The following is a 24,197-nucleotide window of genomic DNA, read 5'->3' on the forward strand; positions in this document are numbered from 1 at the left end:
GCAAATGAAATGAATCAACGGTAGTCGTTTGTTTTACGATAGATTGGTAATGGCAAACAAGACATGGCCCTCGATTTTGATTACGGATCTCCGCATATTCTTCGGGGCTCCGCGGTTCCGTTTCATCATTTTTTTTTTCTTTTACCAAAAATTTAATTTATTTAATCGGGGAATTGGGGGCATGTGACTTGCCTTTTTGTATTGATTGGGACAAACAAAGTGAGAGGTCGACATACAAAGATCTCCCCCACCCTTTAATCTTCTCAAAGAAAAGAAAGTTTAGTTTAATTGGTGGCATCGTCTTCTTCTTGGGAAAGTCAATTTGTTCGGTTCCTTCAATAGAATAATTTATATGGCTTTTGATTTTATCGTCTCAATACACATTATCCCTTTTATATGTACATATTAAATCATATGTAATCTTCGGGGTTAAAATGTTATTCGCCCTTTTCTATGATTATGTAGCTATTAAATGATATGTAATATTTGAGGTAAATGGTATTCGCCTTTTTTTCACTATAATAAAAATATTTGCACAAGATAAAGGTTAAAAATTAACTCTCCGAAATAGAAGATGACAAAAAATAATACATTAGGATAAAGTGCATCGGTTTAAATTTTAACATTCAAATAACAAGGAGATCGAATTTTCTTTTTTCATCATTATAAATGATTTCAACTCAAACAACTTAATTACTTGCTTTTTTGGGTACAAAAAACAAATAATTCTTAGAAAGCTAACACTCGAAATTATTAATTAAATATTTATGGAGGCTTTTGTATAATAAAAGTTGTTCAAATGACTTATTTTTTGCATGTGAAATAAAATATGATAATGGGTTATCATAATAAATTTGTTGTTTATTACCGACCAATCATTAGAATGCAGTCATAAATAGACAAAAGGATATGAAAATTTCACTGACATAAAAAGATAATATACAATATGCAGATATAATATGTATTGTTTTACAAGGAAGCAACCATATAATTCAGGGTAAAGACAACAATCAAGGGTGAGCTAAGGTTGAAGGACATGGTCCCAATCATGTATATGATCTTCCACCCATCTCATATCAAACCGACACATCATATAGAATCATATATATATATATATATGTATAGATATATTGGTAGTAAAATCTGCAGAAAGAAGATAGATAAAACACAAATATTGTAACTTTTGATTTACAATTTAAAAAAAAATTATAAATTGAAAACGATTTGAACGTGGCGTAGACTTGAACCAGAAGAAAAAGAGGAACCAAGAGAGAGACTCGGATTCTGAAGAAGATAATAAGCTGGTCTTAAATTTTGATATTTCCTACTCTCTAGCAAGAGACGGTTTGGTCAAAATGTCAAATGGGGATGCTAACTAATTCTATTGGACTGCCTTGACTAAGCTATTATGGTAAAAGCATCAATTCAATCAGAGAAGAACAAAAAGCTTATTCTTTATCCCCCCCAAAAAAAGAGAAAAAGAAGAAAGAAAAGATTATCCACAATGGAATTTTGATTTCTTTGTCCAAGTCCCTCACAAAATTATAAACACGAGAACTTACAATGCAGTTCATACTAGCTACGAGAATATGAAAGTGAGCATGCAGTTCACAAATCTCCCGCTACGAGAATATCTAATGATATGAAAAATAGAAAGAACACTTACAAACTTCAGGACATGAAATCTTATTGTCAGAAAACCTTAGGCTCATACTTGATCATGACATGATAATGACAGTTTACCTAAATGACAACCAGGACAACTAAAGAAGTCTCTTATGTATCCAATGGAACTTGCTATTTTATGTAGGAAATTATGATGATTCAAAGACATAATGCCTTGGTGGTAACTTTAACTTCCTTAACATTATAACTAATGTCAATGTTATGTTCCCTGCTCCAAGATATTATTCTGTAAGCATAGATAATTGTTTTCCTTCACCTAGTCTGATACAGTCTGCAGATCACAGAGTCGCAAGATACCTAACCCTCGATGCTTCAACCACCAAAGATGTTTAAGCAGTTAATAGAGCAGTTTCAGAAAAATATAAGATTAGATAGTTTCTAGTAGTTAATTACAGTTATTGTATTAGATAAGCAGTTATGTTTCTTTCCTATTTAAAGCTTGTATGTCTAAGAAATTGAAATAAGAATATTCAATAATGAAATTGTGGTTGACTTCTCACCCTAAGGCGAAATTGTCTTTAAATCTATGTTTGCTCTTATTGAAACCCCATTAATTGGTATCAGAGTAGGGAATATCGACTAACAAAGAAAGAATCGAACACTTAGAAACAAGTGTGGGGGGGTCTGCAGGATCACCTCAGCTGAATGGAAATCGGTGTGGCAGACAAACTTCACACGATGGAAGAAACCCTTTGGCGATTGACAGAAACTTTGAGCCTCAACAAAGAAAGCTCTAACAGCAACGCGGTTGGTCAGCAAGGTCAAGCATGGCAGACCAGAGACAGTGGCATGGAGCGGATTGAAGGAAACCGACCCTCACTGAGTCCGCGACTGGGACGCCTCGACTTTCTGATCTACGACGGTACAGATCCCACCGCATGGATAAGTCGGGTTGAGCAATATTTTGATTTGCAGGATACCCCGGAAGCAAACAACGTGCCGTTGACGGCTTTTCATCTGGCAGGGGAGGTAAATCTCTGGTGGCTGTGGATGAAGAAGACACACAGGAAGAAGACACACAGGGAAGAAGCAGGGGAGTTGGACTGGATCGGGTTTAGAAATGAACTTTAGGCTTGTTTTGGGCCAACCGAGTGTGAAGACGCTGATGACACCTTATCAAAATTAAGACAGACTGGCCCACTTCGAGAATTCCAAATGAAGTTTGAGCGTTTGGGCAACAAGGTTTGAGGTTGGACTCAAAAAGCTTTAGTTGGCTCTTTTATGGGTGGGCTCAAGCCCGAGATTGCAGATAGGATCCGTTTGTTTCGGCCCAATTTGCTAAAGGAGGCCATCAGCTTGGCCCGAAGGAGAGAAGATCAATTAGATCGATTGAGGCAGTCTACCCGAACTGGACGACTCAACTCCAATACTCAGACACAAACCCTAACTATCGCGTCTTCATCTCCAGGTGCTCCAATACCAAAATTGACCAAACGGTTGTCTTGGGAGGAGATGCAGAAACGGTGAGCCTAGGGTTTACGCTTCAACTGTAACGAGAAGTTTGTGGCCAGTCATCGGTATCGCAAACCTCAAATGCTGCTACTTGAAGGAGAAGATGAAGATGAAGAAATGACCGAGGCTGGGGAACCAGAAATTTCCCTTAATGCTTTTTTAGGTTGGTCGACAGGCCGGAGCATGAAGACCGTCGCTTCCATTAACAACCAGAAGATAGTGGGTCAACTCACAAATTATCAGTGAGCAGCTCGCCAATCAGCTTCACCTTCCTGTCATTCCAACCAAATCCTTTCCGGTACGAGTTGCCAGTGGACAACCCATGAGGTGTCGAGAAAGATTTGAACGGGTTCCGGTGGAAATACAAGGTATCAAATTTTTCCTCACTTTTTATGCACTACCATTGACTGGGTTGGCTTTGGTTTTGGGAGTATAATGATTATCCAAATTAGGCATGGTCGTTTGTGATTGGCAAAACATGACGATGAAATTCAAATGGGAAGGACAGATGCGGCTCCTTCGTGTGGCTACCCACATAGAATCTGAATCACTTACCATAAAGCTAAAATTACAAAAATTGGTTTCCAAATTTTCTGACATTTTTCAGGATCCAGATGGGTTGCCGCCCGTTAGAGAAGTTGAGCACTAGATTGTTCTTCGGGAAGGTACAGAACCGATTAATGTCCGACCTTATCGGTATGCTCATTTTCAGAAAATAGAAATTGAAAGACAAGTTAAACAAAATGTTGGATTTTGGTTTAATTAGACCCAGTACTAGTCCTTTTTCATCACTAGTATTACTGGTACGCAAGAGGGATGGGACATGGCGTTTTTGTACTGACTACTGCGCTTTTAATTTGGCAATTGTGAAAGACAAGTTTCCGATACCCACTGCAAACGATATGCTCGATGAATTACATGGAGCTCAATTCTTTACTAAATTGAATTTAACAACCGGATATCATCAAGTACGAGTTCATCCTGCAGATATTTACAAAACAGCATTTCGAACACACAAAGAGCATTCTGAATACCTGGTAATGTCATTTGGGCTATGCAATGCTCCATCCACTTTTCAAGCTATCATGAACTCAATTTTTCGTCCCTATCTACGTAAGTTCGTGTTGGTATTTTTTGATGATATCTTAATCTATAGTAGCAGTTGGGTTTTGCATCTTGAACATATTGAGCAGGTATTTAATACTCTCAAGCAACATCAATTCTTTGTCAAATTAAAGAAATGTGTATTTGGTGAGCAAGAATTAAAGTATTTAGGGGCATATTATCACACCGCAAGGGGTAAAGGTAAATCATCATAAAATTCAGGCAATGGAGTCTTGGCCCCGTCTAACTACTATCATAGAACTTTGGGAATTTCTTGGACTCACTGGTTATTACAGAAAGTTCGTTCGCAATTATGGAATCATAGCTCGGCCTTTGACCAACCTCTTAAAGAAAGGCCACTTTGGATGGTCTGACGAATCCGAGCAAGCTCTCACTAAGCTCAAACAGGCTCCATCAACAACTCCCACTTTGGCACTACCTAACTTTCAGATTCCTTCTGTGATACAGACTAATGCTTCTGGTGACAAAATTGAGGCAATTCTTTCTTAAAATAATCAACCAATTGCATATATGAGCAGAACTTTGGAGGTTTCCAAACAAGCTTGGTCTATCTATGCAAAAGAAATGATGGCAATTATTGTTGCAATTAAGATATGACGACCTTATCTCCTTAGTCACAAATTTTATATACAAACGGACCAGAAAAGCTTAAAATATCTACTAGAGCAACGAATTACAGCTCCTGAACAACAAAAATGGCTTATAAAACTATTTGGTTATGATTATGAGATTATTTACAAACAAGGGAAAGAGAATTCTGTTGCAGATGCTTTATCCAAAAGAGATGACGGTCCTACACTTCATGTTCTATCCATTCCGCATACATAACTATGAGAAGACATCCGTCAGTCTTTGGTGACAAATCCTTACTTGTAGAAAATTAAAAAATTAGCTATGGAAAATCCTAGTCAACCATATACAAAGAAAGGCGGATTGATTTTTTTCAAACAATCGGATAGTCATTTATCCTCGAACCGACATCATGAATCAACTATTACAAGAATTCCATGATTCACCTATGGGAGGGCATTCAGGTATTCAACGCACATTCAAACGTCTTGCTCAACAGTTTTATTGGTCATCCATGTATAAGACTGTTTGCGAGTATGTTTTCTCTTATGATGTTTGTCAGTAATCTAAAGCAGATACCCTCACTCCAGCAAGACTACTTCAACTATTGTCAATTCCCGATCAAGTTTGGGAAGACATTTCGATGGATTTCATTAAAGCATTACCTTCTTCTTATAGTAAAAGTGTTATTTTTATTGTAGTTGACTGCCTCACTAAATCCCCACACTTTGCCACTCTGAGTCATCCATATACTGCCAAGATTGTTGCAGAACTTTTTATCAACATAATAATCAAATTACATAGCATGCCTTTATCCATTGTAAGCGATCGTGATCCCATATTTCTCAGTAATTTTTGGCAAGAATTCTTTAAGTTGTCTGGTACCAAACTCAAGATGAGTTCAGCATATCATCCTCAGACTGATGGTCAAACCGAAATCACTAACAGAAGTTTGGAACAATATCTTTGATGTCTTTGCCACTAGTAACCCTGCAATTGGACTTCTATATTACCTTGGGCCGAGTTCTAGTACAATACTACATATCATTCATCAATTAAAATGTATCTGTTTCAAGCACTCTATGGACGACCACCGCCTACTATTCCCCCGTATCATATGAGTGGCTCCATTGTGAATGAAATTGATATTCAATTGACTAACCGTGATGCCTTGCTACAACAACTTAAAATTAATTTGCAAAATGCCAACCATCGCATGCAACAAATGGCCAATTCCAAGCGATGTGATGTCGAGTTTCAGGAGGGTGATTAGGTTTTTCTTAAATTGCAACCTTATCGCCAGCACTCCATCTTCAAGCGAGCCTTTCACAAACTTGTTTGTCGTTTTTATGGGCCTTTTCAGATCATTCAACGAATTGAACCAGTGACTTATAAACTTCAATTGCCTGCTACATCTTGCATCCATCCAGTTTTTCATGTTTCGATGTTTTGCAAAAAGTTTGGTACTATCACTTCTACTACAGATATTCTGCCTCCTACTATAGAGAACGGTGCTCCACTCCTACAACCAGAATCTATTATTGATCACCGATGGATTAAGCGCGGTTCCAAATTTGTGGAAGAGAGTCTTGTTAAATGACGTCATCTACCCCTTAAAGATGCTACTTGGGAGATAACAACTGCCTTGCATGAACAATTTCCTACACTGAACCTTGAGGTCAAGGTTCCTCTTACTGGAGGGAGTAATGATACAATCCGCAGATCACAGAGACGCAAGATATCTAACCCTCGATACTTCAACCACCAAGGATGTTTAAATAGTTAATAGAGCAGTTTTAGAAGAAGATAAGATTAGATAGTTTCTAGTAGTTAATTACAGTTATTGTATTAGATAACCAATTATGTTTGTTTCTTTCTTATTTAAAGCTTGTATGTCTAAGGAATTGAGATAAGAATATTCAGCAATGAAATTGTGGTTGGTTTCTCACCCGAAGGAGAAATTGTCTTTAAATCTATGTTTGTTCTGATTGGGACCCCATTATATTCTTACACACACAAGCTTAGGCTTATTTTAAGAGATAACCCAATTATCAAAGTATTCAATACTTCAATAATTCTCTTGGTTATAGCTCTATAATATTCAAATATATTTATTACAACAATATGGGACAGTAACAGTTTCATTCAGACAAGAAACTCCCTATCCATAACCCACTTACAAATTCAAACACACAAGTAAATGTCAATACAGCCACATAAGCTACAGCAGTAGACTAAACACTTGGCATTTAAGGCTTCTTCCTCCTCTGATATACTTTTATCAAATGGCACAATGCCATGGTACAAAAGTTAAATGAGAACTAAAAAAGAAATAATTACTATAAAATTTTAAATTACCTGGCAACATGTTGACTTTGAGGCATCATAGTAGAACTTGATATAATCTTGTGAATCATGATACATGCTCAGTTGTCTCTTTCTCAGTGCGGCTCTGAAAACAAACTATCTGAGACTTACACAAGTTCACAGAAAACAGGAAATTATATCATTTTCTCACATTTGAGCACATTGTACTGAATATAAACAAGGTTTCAGGCTACTCTGATAAATTTGGTTCTTTCTGCCCTCTAGTTAAATCGAGAAATAAAGGGGACAGAAAAAAAATTCTGAACTGGATTTAAATTTTTAAACACATTAAAGGTCAGTGGTTATTGAGGATATACTGGAAAAATGGAGCAATCTAACAGAAAACTGCAGTTAGCGCCTGTATCTAGATTTCCAAAAGGAAAAATGAGTGATAACAGGCATAAGCAGCTCTAGTATTGTTGATTATACTAAGATATCAACGTTTAGACATGAAGCCTGCATTACCTCCATTGCAAGTGTTTGGTTTAGTACACATTGCCACCAAACATTCTGTTTTGTTTAAACAATATACTGTAATGGACATGAAGACAGCAATAACCTGATGGCATTTCCATGCTGAACCATCTCAACAATCTTAGCTGATAAGACAACAAGACAAATCTAAAGCTCATGTAAGTAATTTGAAATAGATAACATTATACAGGGACAGGGAAAAAAGGGCAATAACATGCTGCCAGAAAAGAAGTGCTGAAGCCTCTCTAACTGCATAACCCCTCAAACTGGCGATTGCTCCCAATAAAATTGCACTTGGCATTGAATACTGCAACAATAGAACAAATTTATACATTGCATCGCCTTGAAGAAGAAGATTCAATTTGTCAGCCAACATCACAATTCCAATTCCAATTGAAGGAAGCACCAAAAGCCTAGCGACGACTATACCAATAGTGGTTCGTAACCCAAGTGTCGATTCTCTTGGCCCCTCTGCAAGCATACCTCCAAGAATAAGCATCACAGAGGGCACCATTGCAGCACCTAGAATCTCTAAACTGTCTGTGACGAAAGAGAGTGGTGCATCTTCTCCAAAGACAAAGGATTTTAACTGAGGCACCAGCCCTACAATAATAGCTAATAGAGATGCGATTGTTGGGGGTTGCAATATGTGCTTGACTGGAGTCTGCTCAGCAACAATTCTGATCCTCCTAACCATTCTGGGCTCAGCCAAGCAGCGAATGGACCTTGGACTGCTTGAACTGGCTTCTCTTGAGAGATCAATGTCAGGAAAAGTTGTCTGCGAACCACCTGATATGCTGTTAAAAACCCTGGCAATAAAGGGTGTCTTAGAGACTTCAGTTTCCTTATCCTCCATACCAGGCCATTCGGCTTCTACAAGGAGAGGCCTGCTAAGATCAGCAACTGACTCTTGCTCCTCAATTTCAATCCCTTCTTCAACAACCTCATAATACTGCATAGGAGGCTCCATCATGTGATAAACAAGGGTATAAACAAGGATTACAGCAACCCACTGAGCAAAGGAGACATAAGCCACTCCTCTGGAAGTGCAGTGTGGGCCAAATGGGTTATCTTTTGTATGACAGACAGAACTGACAATAGCCAGGGGAAGATTCCCGGTATTGCCAAAAGCAGTCATGACAATGGTGAATCTATTGAATTCAGGAGGTGGGCGGCATATAAGTACCACCAAGGATCCAACAAAGGAACCAATAATTGTACTAATCAACACATTGAGTGGAATGAACCACCAATGCGCTATGCTCTTCAGTGAAATGCTCTCACCGAGTTCAGTGAAGATTACACAAGGCAAAAATAGAGCAAAAACAAGCTTGCTCAGAAGCTTATACGTTGCTTTTGAGGTCATCCCACTTTTGGGGTGTGCAAGAACCAACCCTATAACTGTGAGGCATAGAAGCTTCAGCAATGGCACAATACCACTCAGCAGATGCTCACTCCGAGAATCCACATTATTTTCATGAAGTCCCCTCACATAAACTGACATTTCTCTTTCACCTGCTACTGTTAACAACAATGTTATTTCTGCAATACAAACGAAACAAAAATCAAACGAAAAATACAGAGAAACTCAAAACAGATGTCACTTAAATTAGCCATGGAGGAAATCAAGGAAGTTCATCAACCGGATTGCGACACGAGCAAATTCAGGAACATAAAACAATTGTTTGACTGACCTCCTACTACAATAACAGCAAAATCAATTAAAATCAACAACGGTTTTCAAAAACTTGCACAGATATCAAAAGATAGAGCATCAATTTCCAAGAGAAACGAAACAAAGAATTGACAGATACCTAGATAGCTCACAAACAAAAAGCAGAAGCGAAAAAGAAAAAAAGAGGATAAATCGATCCGGAAGAAAGGTTTCGTTTCATAAGTATAATTTTCGAAGCAAAAAATTAGCGATATACCTTGAGAATCTCGGGATCCAAACAGCTTCTCACCAGTCAAAACAATCCGAGTACTGGAACTTTAAGCCAATAAGTGAATTTTATTTAAACGACGCAAAATGATCTTTAGTTTATATTCGGTACCACATTCACGTGGTTTTGCCTTTTTCCTAAAAACCATTCTGTGATTTTAAGATTTTTAATAAAACATGATTATAAAATATATATTATAAATTATAATTTTGCCTTTTATAATTAATTGTATGATTAAAAAAAAAAAAAAAAAGCTAATTTTATTATTTTGTTTTGGGGAATGAACAAGACAGTTTGTTGCGAACCAGCATTGGGATAATTTTTCGGTTTGCTGTGGGGCCCAGCTGTTTCTGAGTTACGTCAATAATTGAATCATATAGATACAGTTGAAGTACAGCGGATGGATTATGGGCTTACCCGACCCATCACAAAGCTTCGTTAATGGGCCAAGTCTAGTCAAAGTACAAGCCCATTAGAACACTGGGTTGGCCCAAATTTTGTAAGAATAGTAACCGGGTCAGCCCATAAGGCCCATCATGTTGTCCAACTGGTTTTGACCCATGACCCATCTGACAAAGCCCAAAAATCAAGCAATATATATATATATATATATATTTATATAGAGTTATAATTAAGGGTAGTGATGATGAGTGATGGGGAGAATGTGGGTTTAGCGTGCATGAATGATGATGGCTGGGGGAATGGAATGGAATGGAATGGTTGAGAGATGAATATAATGTATATTATTAATGTAGAAAAGTATGAGATGATATGATATGATTAAAATTACAGTACGACTACTGATAGCTAACTGTAACTGGCCTGACCTGCCAAGTGAATTGACATGACAACACATGCATAACATAACATCAGGATTCTCTGCTTCTTGTCCCATATATATATATATATATATACACACACTAAGTACTCTTACACTGAGTCTTCAAACCATGAGTTTTGGTTTTGAAACTGCAACCCATTGGAAATCTGTACTAAAAGCATCCATCACTTCGTCCATTTCACCTGCAAACCCTATTCTCTCTAATCTCTCCCTTTCTCTTTACCTATACCTATATGTATTTCTTTTGCAGACCACTCATCGTCGTATATGTGTACGCACAGGCCTTCATATACATATATATATATACATATCTTGCACCGGCATGCGTATATACTGCCTTATAGTACATGAGAAAACCAGATCGTTCAAACTCAACTAGCCTGGTTCAGATGCAAATTGACAATTCCCAACTTCTTTACAGTACGATACATCTTGCTAATACTGTGAAAAACTTTAGATCGATGGAGGAGAAATTTAATAAGGCTTCTTTAATTTATTCTTAAATTTATTTTGGAAATATCTTATAAAATTATAAATAAATATATTATTGGTTAGAATTAAAAAGAATATGCTTATTGATATTCTTGATTAATTTATTACTACATTTACGATGGCAAGTTAACTGGGATTTCCGTATAATTATATATATATATTCAGGAAGATGAGAAATTAAAATAATTAATTTGATATGAATACATGTTTAAATATTTCAATTTTATGAAATGCAACTATGAAAGGAAATGAAGGTGAAGGAGCCTTTGATGAACAGGAGCCTCTCGGTAGATATTCATTGTTGATTCCAGCTGTATGATAAGATGTTTAACATTCAGTACTGTACGAAAAAATTTTCAAATGTTCAAAAAACAAAAAGAAAAAATTTGCAGATCAGAAAAATAAATTCAAACGACAAATGATAATGAAAAGAAGTATGAAGGGAATGGGGCCTGTCCCTAAATCTTAACCAAAGCCTGCCTCTAGATTTTCATGTCGGCGCATTATGATTCATAATCTTCTTTCTTTTTCTTTCTCTATTTATAAACCCTAGCTTTCTTCTCCTTTCTTCCTCGTACTAACCCTTTTTTTGCCCTAATATGCTTCCCCAGCTACTTTACTTACTTACAGCTCATTGATGTCACATGAACGTAATAGACAAATGCGTGCAGTGACTTTTCTTTTCATCAGTCTAGTTCTCAATGAGTACGCTTGAGGATTTTTTTTCTTGTACTACGCCAATGTCCTAGTTCCATCTTCTTCTTCCTGTCCTCTTCTTGTTTTGTTCATGTAGGAGAAGTGTCCTTTGTATTTTTTTTTTTAAACCTTTGCACGTGCATGACTAGTAAACTATACTTCTTTCCTTCTGCAATATATATATATATATACATATATGGGGAATACCCATATAAGATGTGAAACACATATCGTGTGTGTATATATATATATGTATATATTGCGTTCATCTTGTGTGTGTGTGTGTAACAGAGATAGAGAGAGTGAGAGAGGTGTTGAAGAAGGAGCTCTCTTCAGTCCAGTCCGAGGCGGCGGAGAGCTGAGGACACGGCTGCTGACTCGTTGATTCAAGAACTCATCAGCATCGAAGAAGATGATGAAGGGCTTCAAGTACATGACATGGTTGAATATATTGATGAGTTTTTGATGCAACGATGCAGGAGCTATGTACAGCTATATTGCCGTCGCGTCTTGGACTGAAGGGAGCTCCCTCCTTACTTCATTTTCTCACTTTGATATACATATATACATACATAATTTTCTCATATATAAATAAATTTCCTAGGCTTATTAATTTCTTTTCTTGTGTTTTTATAGGTCTCCACGGTCATGCCAGAAAGTTAATTTTATTAAATCCTTTCTCAGTCGGTTGACGTGATCGTGAAGGTGCATGGTGCGGCATTGCGGAGGTTAATACTTTCAGGCTTTGATTGATAATCTATGCATGCATCATGTAATGGATGAATGAATATTTAGGGTCGGGTCGGGTCGGGTCGGGATAATCAATGAAAAATTTAAGTAATTGTTAAAATTTTTTATATTTGTATGGTTGTATATTAATGTGTTTTAAAGCATATTTTTTTTTGTTTAAATGGCAGATGATATGATTGGTATATTTAGGTAAATTATTAATTTATTTTTATTTATTTTAATAATAAATAGTATATAAGAAGTATATAATAAAAAAATTAAATTGTTTACTGATAATTATATTTATATTTAAATAAATAATTATTATTAATTAAATATTTATATTTAATAAAATAAATAATAAATAATGAGAATAAAAATAAAATTAAATATATTATAAAAAAATATAAAAATTAAAAAAAATTATAAATTCTAAGATATTTGTTTGTTTTTATTAAAAGTCAGAAATAAATATAATTTTTTTAAAATATTATATAATTTAAATAATGTACTAGTTTTTAATTTGTGATTATTTGTTTATTTTATTATAATAAATAGTATGTAAGAAATATATAATAAAAAAATTTAAATTGTTTATGAATAATTATATTTGTATTTAATAAAATAAATTATAAAATTAAAATTAAAATTAAATATATTATATAAAAATATAAAAAATAAACTGTAATATTATATTAATTTAGTAGTTTTAATTTGTTAAATTTTATCTAATAATTAATTAAAGAAGAAAATGAGTAACGTGCAACTTGAAACGAAAAAGAAAAATAAATATTTTTATAAGAAAATCTCATAATATTCATTGTCTCCATGAAAATTGTTCTTAAGAATATCAAGATACACACGCCTACCCAATAAACTAGAATATTCACAGTAAGCGAAAATAATTTTCTTGATCATCATCATGACAAATGAATACTTCCTGCACCTAAGCCCATCTTCACCATCTCCAACAACTGGATAAACACCATACCCGAACTCACCGGCACACTTATCACAACCAAAGCTATCATCCCCAACGCCAAGCTCGGCCTAGTATTCATCAAACGAGACTGCAGCGCACCTACGAGTTGGTATATAAACGAGTCGTAGCTCGTGTAGAAACGTTTCTCCCACTCCATCCAATTGGCCGGCGGCTCGTAATTCCTCTCCACCATCTTCATCTCGTGAATTCTCTTCCGGAGAACGATCATGTTTTCGTCAACGCTCCAGCCTTCTCTGTGGGAAGCGAAAACTCTCCCCGTCGACACCCTTTTCCTGAGAGGTCGACCGAGTCGGGGAGTGAAGGGAGAGATGGGAAGAGAAGCGGATTGCATCTGGTGATGTGGGTTTTATGATGAAAATACGAATGAGAAGAAGATTTGAATGATTGTCGAATGATGATACGTGATTAATTAAAAATATTTATAGGCTTAGAATTGATTAATGTAATAATTAAAAAGATTAGAGGAAATTGTGGTGGTGGGTGTCGTGGGATTTACTTATTAAATAATTGATCCAAGGAAAAAAGGGAATGTGGCCAAACCGTGTCATTAACGGACAGTTTCTTTGTGTTTTAGTTTGCGCGTTTCATTTTATCTCCAGCTAGTGGGGTTTTAGATTTAAGGAACAAGCTGTCACGTCACGTAACGTAAATGGCATATGCAATTATGTCTTTTTGTTCCATAGAAAATTTTTAACAATGATATTAAAATAGGAGTTTGTTGCGTCCAATTCAGATTTATAAGTGAAGGAGGAAGAAGAAATTTAACTGTAGCTGACATGGGGAGAAATCTGTTTCTGATCTGGAGAGGAAAGGGGGTTTGTAATCTTCTAATTTGTCTGTGGAAAAGTTGGGATCCAAATATTGAATTTAATAAACTTCGAGAAGTTTTCAAGAATGGGTCTGAGAGGTACTTGGAGTTTTTCTAGAAACCCCAAGTAATAACTTGTTAAGCTCCCACATGAGAAGACGCATTCTGGAAGGGAAGGGCAAATTTTTTATTTAAGAAAAGAAGAAACTAAAAGTTAAAAAAGAAGTTGTAGATTAGTCAATGTCTGGAAAGTTTTTTCTTTATTTAAAATTTTATGGGAATAGCTGTTTGCGGCGAAGTTCAATGTCCAGATACTTTCTACTTATATATATATATATATAAATAGTTGTGAAGGAGGTGTGGGATGGAAGTTGACATTAGGCTTCCGTCATGAACTGGTTGGAGGATGGAACAGTAAGCCTAAGAGGGTATTATGCAATCAATTTTTTTTTTTTTTTTAATAATATATATGCAATAATTAAAGTAAAATAAAAATTATTCTATAATATATCGACTATTTAATTAAATAATAATTAATAAATATCACAAATCAATTTAAAATCAAACGAAGGTTACCAAATTAATTTTGATAATTTTACTTCAAAATACAAAATTCCAATCTAAATCAAAGTGCAGAGTAGGCATCCTTTTTCTCAACGGCACAAATTAAAATTTCTTGTTTGACCAGATATAGTTATATATAGCAAATTATGCAGCAAACTGCATCCCATTCTTTTGAAGTAATATCTATATATATATATATATATATCCCGTTGACCTAAAGAGGTTTTTTTTTTCAACCCTTTATTTTATTAAAGAGTGGCACGTAGACATGAACCAATTAGTTTGGATATTCAGAGATTACAACCCATTAATGTATAATGTCATTTGACCAGATATCAGGTTTATCTTCAACCATCCAAGCTAAAAGGGGTTTCTCTCTTTTGGAGGAAATTATAAGCATCGGATAAGGATTTCACAACTTTTATTTTTAGGTAACAGAGCTTCCAGTAGTATATATCACAAGACCAGCTCAAAAATGGTATTGGGGCCCTCCTTTATTTGCAAACAAGACCTCCTTTACTTGGCACCTGTACGAGATTAAATGCAATGAATAATGGTATATCTTATAACAACATTATTATTGTACCTGAATTGTTACAAACCTTCTAGAATAAAAGGTCCGATTGGGTCAATTTCTGTTGACTCAAGGGGCTGGTTTGGTTTGGCTTGTTCAATTAGAGGTGGCTGGTCATTTTCCAGAGGCTCAAGTTGTGGCTGTGGTTTGACGTGTTCAAAAGGAGGCGGCTCAAGCTTCTGATATTTTGGCTTGTTCTTCTCAAGGAGAAGGTAAGTGGTGCAGTACCAAAAGAGCAAAATTCTACTCTGTGCAGCCACTGTATCGCGAATTCGGCTTCCCCCAAAGGAGAGTCGCTCGAGTGCCTGAAAAATTCCAAAGGCAGTTTGGGAGTTTTGCAAAGATTACATCAGATTAGTAAATAAAACGAGAAGATTAAAACTAAAAGAAACATCAGCACATGTAGAACATCTATATCAGCCATTCCACAGCTTCCTGCTAGATAAATGTCTAATTTGGATATTCAACAAACTGAAGTGGGCATCAGTGAAGCATGTACTGTGTAATTTGCTGGCACGAGTAACAATTCAATGACTCAATCCTTGAATTATCTTTATGAGCCAAGCAAGTGAATTAACTGTTATTTTGGCACTACTTTATTTATTACAAGTCCAAAAAGTTGTAAGCCCCAATTCTAGATCTAGAAAAATTAAACTAAAGACACAATAAATGAGTCGGATCGATCCACAAACAAACAAGCACTAAAGCCATGGTGACCATATATTCAGCAAAGAAATCTAAATCCTCATCTCAGTTAAAAATAAAGATACAGTGCATCTGTGCGGCGTTCACCATATAATCAGGAAATAAGTATAAATTGCACAGGCCTATTATTCCCCAGAAAGATTTTTCATTTGTTTTCAGTAAATCATATTATCATGTAAAATTTCAGTTCTTGAACTTTAGCCACAATGACTTCCCAGCAATTCAAACTTTCCCATTTTGGTGGTTAGTTCCTGGGCATTCTTTGCAGAATAAAAGCTCTCTATTTTTTAGTTGATTGAGCAGGAACAAGTTACCTGCATTATAGATGCTTTAAAACCATTTACCCATGACTTTTACTAAGTTTTCTCTCCACCAAATAAAACATAATTCTACAGTAGACTCTACTGTTACCCGTAGTAGACTCTACTGTTACCTGTTCTCCAGTTTGAATATCAAAAGAATGTTGATGATCAAATTGAAGACCACTAAATTCATTGATACTGAGTCCTTGGAAGGCCCTGAAAGTACGTTCCATAAATAAACGTGAGACTAAATAAACAATCTCCCAACAGCAGCTAAGGAATGCATAACCATGATATTTCACATTGATAAGAAAGAATTTATTACCATCTAATAAGAGAAACACGCGGAATCCAACGGAAGATGATGGGTGTATTGTCTGCATTCACATAGTATCCTCCAAAAACAATAAAAACTGTCATAAGAGAGGGTCCCAACGCCATTGCTGCTTCCGTAGTTGGGACCATAGCCCCTACAGTTAGACCCATTGCAGATGCAGCAAAAGATTCTGCAGTCACTATTCCACAGAACTTTCCAAACCTAGAAAAGCAGAGTCCTAAAATCAGCACTATTTAGTGATTATAACACAAGTCACTTCTAGCCATTCAACGAGTTTTTATAAAATCAAACAGCATATCATGGCACAGAAACAAAAACCAGTCACCTGTCAGAGCTGGCAATTGTTAATTCCAGACCAGGTAAATAAACACTGGTAAACCATCATTTGGTTATGTAAGGGTAAATAAACACTAGTAAACCATCATTTGGTTATGTAAGCTACGCTTCAGAATAAAGAACCTCTTGGGAACAGATGAGGAGCCTAAGCCGCCCTGATATTCAGAGAGTACTTAGTGTGTGCAGCTTGATTTAGCTCTAATCTACAAGGCAGGCTCTACAAAAACACAAACATAATAGGTTTTCTATGTTTCAGCATATTATAAGTTTAGCTTTAAATAAATTCTTATTGGGAAGTTATAGATTCTTAGTCTGATAATACATCTTTCCCACTGATGATGTGAGCTTAAGATAATCCATGAGCTTGGCCCAAGGGGGTATGAAAACCACATTTATATTCAGCACCCTTCATTTATCCATCAGAAATTGAATATTCTGCAAGGAGACCCTAATATTGAATTTTAGTAGTTTGAAATGATATTCACGTGTCATGTTAAAGGATTTCCAAATCCATGAGGAAAAATCATGGGGAAACTACAACTCCTATTTTTATGGTCTAGAAGGAAAGGAAACAGTAACTCAAAGCATTTTCATTTGGATATTCATACATGGCAAGTACTTGATAGCCTGCTGATGTGTGAATATCCGAATGAAATATTCTCAGCTACTGTTTGATTTCATTATGGAACAGAATAGAACTTTGCTCCTTAAAAACTCGTTTGTCCTCGCGTGCGGAAGACAAAAGTGCCGATTCCCTAGACGTCTTTGCTTTTGGGCTTGATCCACTTGGATACAAGATATAGAAAGCAATAAACATTCACCCTTTAACCTCTGGATTACTACCAGAAACACCTACATGTGGACATAATCCTCTAAAGGAAGTGACTGCTTCTTTTGAGAACCTATCAGCTATAGTCTGTACTTCAACAATTGCCTGACTCTTTTCCCCCTCAGAGATCATGTACCATATTACCATAGAAAGTTAAGGAAAGGAAGTATACCGAGACAAAGTAGGATGAAGACGAGCCATGGGGTACAGCACAGCACCAAACATCAGGGGAAATGCTGCTCCAACAGGAATTTCAGCTATTAATTTAGAAAGCAAATAAGGTCCTAGTGCATACGACCCCTTAGCACGTTCTCTGTCCACAATGGCACGTTCCTTGGGAAAAACACCCACAGTTTTTGTTAGAGCAGCCATGGCTGTGTTTATTGCAGTTACCTGAGAGAGGGAAATGACCATTTATTATAGTAGCGTGTAACTATAAATGCATATGCTGTCACATGGCTTTTTTTTTTTTGAAATAAAAATTAGGAAGTATATATTAACATAGTAACAAGGGAGTACTACCCGTATACAAAATAAATACATGTCAATCAAATAGTCAAGCACAGTCCCAAAGTCATCCAAACCCTTAACCTCATGACCCAACATCATATAACCAAAAGTATAGAGTCAAGTATCTCTAATGCTAACAAAATCTTTCTCAATTCCCTCAAACGCTCTCGCATTTCTTTCACTCCAAACCACCCAAAAAATAGAAAGTGGAATTAAACGTAAAAATCTATTCTTTTTACACACTCCCTCCCAAGCCCACAGCTCATTTCTCACACTACCAGCCATGACCCAACTCAGACCCAACAATCCATAGACCATGGACCAAATGCTGTACACTACAGGGCACCACAGCAAAATATGATTACAGCATATATGCTGTCACATGGCTAATGGAAATAACATTTTAAATTCGATATGACATGGTCAAACGACAAATCTCCTGCAGGAGATTTGTCTATTGACAAATGACCACAACAAACAACGGGTTTGAACTCTCAATTAATCCGGACAACTGGGGGAGACAGAGATAACTGATTTAACAGGATCAATCGGTATTAGGATCCAGTACTAACACCAGACCAGCCACAATTTGTGGCCTGATCTCAAGTGATGTCATTTTCTTTAAACAAAGAATAAACATTATATTCAAAATAGAATAGAAAAGAAAAAGGAAGAAAAGTCCTCGGGCAACATTTGATTCAAATTGCCAATTCAAGTTAATAGGAATAAGAGTGGGGTACAAATTAGATAAGGTTGGAATGAGAATATTATTACATTATATTTTTAATTCAAATAGGTTCCCTTTTGCTTTCTGGTCAAGTATGAATGAAAATTCTATCAGCAATGAATTCAAGCAAGGAATAGAACAAGTTCAAACATAGAAATATCGTGATTTAACTCTGTAGATTAAGAATACCCTAATAATTGAGTAAAGCAACAGCATAAGAGTTGAATCACACTGGCAGTGAAAGTACCTCAAACATGCCCAAACACCTGGCGCACACACGCACGCACACACAGAGAACATAACTAAAAGCAAAAGTTTTACTTACTTCACAATACTAATGTATTGGAGAATAGAGGATGATGCATTTCAACAGAAGATTGGCAATGATATTACCAGAAGCGCACACCTGTGCACTAATTTCTTTCACTATAATTTTCTGCCAATTAGTCATTAAAGACAGCAGTGATGTTTAGAACTCAATTATGTTGATACCTGAAGCAATCCCATTCTGTCTTGTATTGATGTTTGAGACCTTCCCATTCTCCAGAAAACTGATCCAAAGATTATGGCAGATGCAATTGACATTCTGGCTCGGACTTTGTTTGTTGGCCCATCACGAAAAGCCTAGGAAGCAATTTAAGAATATCAATAGAATAGAAAAGATCAACTACACCATTTGAGTGATAATTTTTAGGCTAAAACTACAACTAAAAAATAGACAGTAACACAAATCTACACCAGTTTACAGGAAAGCAATTTTAACCCCAGAATTAATATAATTCTTGGGATCTCTTGGCCCCTTGTGAATATACATTTTTCTCATTAAACAAAAAGCTCTGGGATTCTCTTGCGTCCCAGAGTCAAAAGCATCTGTTGAAGTCCAACAGGGATAAATTGTGTGAGCCCTTTTGCCTGGTGAACTAATTAGCAAAGTTATCATCCCAGCAGTAATCCGTTAAGATGGTGAAAAAGACACAGCTGCATCTTAAATATATCCTGTCTGACATAAATATTACAGGATTGTTAGTACACTTCCAGGTAGTTTGTGAACAACAAAAAACAAGTTTTCCCTGAATCTTATTATGTCATACAGTGAGTAACAGATGGTAATTAAGCATGTAAACAGAGGAAGAGTTGAAAGATAAACCTGCATCCATGCACGTCTAAGAAGCAACCAGAACTGCCTGCTCCAGCCACCTTTCTTCTTAACAATAATTTTCTTGCTAAATTTTATGTTGTTCTTAGGTAACTCCTTTTTGATAAGTGGACTAGCATAAAGAATTGCAGATGATTGTTGGGTGAATGACTCAACTAGAGCATCTATTCTTTTCTGAGAAGAGTAAACACTCTCAGATGAGCTGTAGTCGATGGATATAAGATCAGCCAGAAATTCAGCTGGATTCACATGAGCGGGACAGTCATACCTGTGGTTGAGCCATCAGACGAAGAGTCTCTTTAGGAACAAGAAACCAGAAACCGGAATGAACAAAGCAGAAAGCTGTTATCATTTGAACAGTTCACTAAAATACATAAAATCTAGATCTTTAAGTATCTTTATTGGTGGCAGAGATTGACAGTTGCAAAAAACGAAGAACCAAGTTTGATGACTAATCTCTATGTTATAAACTCTATGTCCAAAAAATACGGTTGTACAAATCACGGTTGCAGCATGTCCAAGGAATTCCAGTTTGTGCATACGATAAATAGTTTACTGCTAGAAATTTGATAGTGTTCCCTAGAAGTTTCCACCAGTCATGTCTTAGCGGACAGTTTACATGTCATTGGCAGTATCTTTTGGGCATGGAAACCAAGGTCCAGAATAGTAGAAAAGTTGAAATCAAACTTAATATCATTAACAGAAACTTTTTAAAGTTCAAGGTTACTTTTTCTGAAATCATGGAAAAATCCAGCCAAGAAAAAGTTTAGTTCCTCCCAGCCTAGAAAGTGAACCAAGTGCAGATAAGCTCAGGCTTACGATTTGCAACTCTAATGCTACATTTCGTTCATTTTCCATTTAATTTTTAGTCAATTCCTAGTTCTAGTTCTCATATTAGTTTTGATATGCATAACTAAAACATAGTTTGTTGCATTTGAGTTACTCCCACCCTAAATTGCCTAATTTTTGAAATTCAGTTTCAACCTTCACCTTGAAAGAGAGGAATGGAATTCCCATCATCAAGGAATTTCCAGCAGTGGTAGAGATAACTCAGATATAACAAGCCAAATTCTAGTTATGCATACCAAGACTAGTATGAAAATTATAATTAAAAATTAAATGAGAAATTAACTAAATGCAATCTTAACAGATTACTTATCACTACTACAATCATCACTTAACCCCATATTTATACATAGCATACCATGTTTGTTTTATTCCCCCTCAGAATTATACAAAGAAGTACAAGTTTTCGACAAAAAAAAAATTCTTGGTTCTATGAAAGAAAACTAGAACTGTAGCCGTAGGAGGATGACCGATAAATAATTGACACGAGTAATAAATCAAGAGCAAGGTTCAGCTAACAACCCAAATTTTGAGAAGTGTTTCAATGGTTCATCATGTGCGGGACCAGCATAAACAAGTGCACCCTCTGTTAGCAACACAATGTCATCAAATTTAGCATAAACAGAGCCTCTAGGCTGGTGTATGGAGCATATTACAGTATGCCCATCCGAAGCAAGTTGTTGGAGTGTTTCCACTACTTTCTCTGCCTGGAAAGCATCAAGCCCTGGATACGCCACAAATTTGACCATGCTGAAATCTCATACAGTTAATCAATAAACTTTAAAAAAAAAAATGGTTTTTTTATCTTATTTGTTTACTTCCTCCAGAGTGCATATAGAGAATCAAAGAGCTCTTTTTTGGGCAGAGTCTCAATGTTTAGATGCAAACCAGGGGAATGTCAGTGAACTGGACCTGTGTTTTGAAACAAGGTTACTATAGGCGCCAACTGAGCCAGGAGGCTCTGGCAAGAATCAAAGATAAAGAGACCTTGGGAGCTGGGACCAATATTAGGTGCAGAAACACAGATGCAAGCATACCAGTAGTGGGTTCATCAGCAAATATGACAGATGGACTTGCAATCAGTTCACAAGCTAGAGATAAACGTTTCTTTTCACCACCACTAATACCACGAACTTTAGCATCACCAACATTTGAATCAGCACAACTGACCTTTTGAAGAAAAAAGGAAAACCCAGGAGAAAGCATGAATCAAAGTCCAACTATAAGTCTATATAGCTGAAGTAATTAAACATAAAACAAGGAGTGAAGTGATTATTGCTCAACTTCTTTCTCTCAAACATTAACAAATATCGTATAAGAACAAGACTTAAATGATACAAACAGAAGAAAACACAATCTAAACAATGCAGAGAAATTGCAGCCACCTTACCAAGCCTAACTTGAATAGGAGATTGTTTATGTATTCATCTCTCTCTTCCACGGAACATATCTCCGGAAGCTGAAGCTCTGCAGCAAGAGAGAGTGTTTCCCGTACTGTCAACTGTGAGAAGAACAAATCTTCCTGTCTTACATATGCAATCCTGCAATGTCACAAGAGACCATCTAAGATGACAATTACAGACACGCTTAATTGTTTTAACCACAGAAGGTTTCAATGACATTTATTGTAAGGTAGCATACTTATAAGATTTATTTGAAGTTGGTTTTCCATTGACCTCCAGAAGACCAGACAAATGCAGACGCGGTGAAGCAGTCAACTGTCCGGCAAGCACATTGAGCAATGTCGTCTTCCCGGACCCCGATGGTCCCATTATCGCAAGGAATCTCCCCGGTTTGGCCTCTCCACTGACATTATTAAGCAGAAATCGCACCTATGAATCCAAATACACATATAGCATGATAAATTTTCTTACCATAAGACACAATCGATGCAAAGCAATATATTATAGCAACCTCTTCTTGGCGATGAGAGGAAATATTATACCGTTGTAAAAGTAATATCACCTATACTGTAATTTTGATTCCTTCCATATTATACCAGCATTTCGAATAGTTACTTGCACATCTTTATACAATTGTATTAGAAACTCTACGGTACTTAATAAAACTGAGCATGCACCATCCATCCAATAACTTAATTTCCGATTCTAAATTATTTCATCCTAACACGTTACATAATGGAAAACAAGCGGCACGCCTCCAGTCTGTTGATTCGGTTAAACAAATATTTGAAAAACTTTAGAGCCTTCACTTTTCTGGCACTTTCTCAGCCACCAAACAGAACTCGAAAGCAAATCTAAGATTTCAAATATAGCCACTAACTGATTTGGACGACTTGTCAGAGAGCGAGCACGTAATGTTCCTCCACCGAATTGTCATCGGGAAAACTTTGCCGGCCGGTGGAGCTTCCCCTCCGTCACCGTCCCCGGCCATTTCGTTATCATCGTTATCGGCCTCGTTTTCTGGCAACATAGCCGGGCCGGGACCGGAAAACAGGCGGAGCAAAAGGGCAGCGGTCATGGCGACCAGAATCTGGCCGACACCGCTCCCACCAAAACCGGCCACCACCTTGCCCACCTTTTTCGCGCCAAAATGGACCATTTTTCTTAGTACGAAATTACGCTTGGCCTCCACTAGCTGCTCGCACCTCTGTTGAGCAGAGAGCTAAAGCACAGTTGCGGGATGACTTTGGATATTTTTAATTAATGACTCAATAATTTTGCACTTTTCTCGAGTTTGAATATTCTTACAGGGGTAAGATATTGTTTGCAAGAAGGATGAGACGTCGTCGTTCTGCCAAGTCTATATATAGAAATGTCAAACGAGGTCGTTTTCTTTGTGGGTTTTTGTTTCTTCACGGAATTATTGCCATCCAAGTAAATGTTGGCCGCAGCTGAAGATAAGGCGGGCTCGGGACTTATGGGCTCTACCTCCTAATCTAGTAAAAGTCTGGGTCGGACCCGGACCCGAACCCGGACCCGGACCCGGACCCAACACAGATTTCTTTTGCAGTGTTAACTCCCCATTGATTTATCATTCTTAAGTCAATTTTGTATTTATTACATCTACCTCGATTACCAACCAGTAAAATATAATATAATTTTATGATAAATTTAGTTTAAATTTTAATTTTATAAAAAAAATATATAATATAATTTTACAAT

General features: G+C 36.4%; 3 protein-coding genes across 5 annotated transcripts; all 3 read right to left on the minus strand.

Moving 5' to 3' along the window:
- Positions 1-7,535: 7,535 nt before the first annotated feature.
- LOC110813451 (Auxin efflux carrier family protein) lies at positions 7,536-9,776 on the minus strand. 2 transcript variants are annotated; one of them, XM_088214578.1, is made up of 2 exons: positions 9,606-9,776; positions 7,536-9,216 (listed from the first exon to the last, which is right to left on the minus strand). In XM_088214578.1, the coding sequence occupies exon 2, from the start codon at positions 9,176-9,178 to the stop codon at positions 7,829-7,831; it is 1,350 nt and encodes a 449-aa protein (XP_088070704.1). In that variant the 5' UTR covers positions 9,179-9,216; positions 9,606-9,776; the 3' UTR covers positions 7,536-7,828. The 2 variants fall into 2 exon arrangements, with proteins under 2 accessions (XP_088070704.1, XP_088070705.1); XM_088214579.1 differs by lacking the exon at positions 9,606-9,776 and adding an exon at positions 9,489-9,581.
- A 3,374-nt stretch (positions 9,777-13,150) lies between these two features.
- LOC110813446 (uncharacterized) lies at positions 13,151-13,857 on the minus strand. The gene has a single exon (XM_022040590.2). It carries the CDS (start codon positions 13,707-13,709, stop codon positions 13,296-13,298), a length of 414 nt encoding a protein of 137 aa, XP_021896282.1. The 5' UTR covers positions 13,710-13,857; the 3' UTR covers positions 13,151-13,295.
- Positions 13,858-14,959: 1,102 nt separating this feature from the next.
- Positions 14,960-23,802, minus strand: ABCG7 (ABC-2 type transporter family protein). Of its 2 annotated transcripts, XM_088214576.1 has the most exons (12): positions 23,356-23,801; positions 22,714-22,904; positions 22,463-22,613; positions 22,110-22,242; positions 21,595-21,796; positions 20,218-20,494; positions 19,563-19,694; positions 18,006-18,226; positions 16,657-16,869; positions 16,463-16,547; positions 15,353-15,629; positions 14,960-15,277 (listed from the first exon to the last, which is right to left on the minus strand). In XM_088214576.1, the coding sequence occupies exons 1-12, from the start codon at positions 23,632-23,634 to the stop codon at positions 15,267-15,269; spliced, it is 2,172 nt and encodes a 723-aa protein (XP_088070702.1). In that variant the 5' UTR covers positions 23,635-23,801; the 3' UTR covers positions 14,960-15,266. The 2 variants fall into 2 exon arrangements, with proteins under 2 accessions (XP_088070702.1, XP_088070703.1); XM_088214577.1 differs by lacking the exon at positions 14,960-15,277 and having other exon boundaries at positions 15,293-15,629; positions 23,356-23,802.
- Positions 23,803-24,197: the final 395 nt, after the last annotated feature.

Source organism: Carica papaya, chromosome 2 (assembly GCF_054855325.1).
Source record: "Carica papaya isolate Zhongbai chromosome 2, ASM5485532v1, whole genome shotgun sequence".
NCBI lineage: Eukaryota > Viridiplantae > Streptophyta > Magnoliopsida > Brassicales > Caricaceae > Carica > Carica papaya.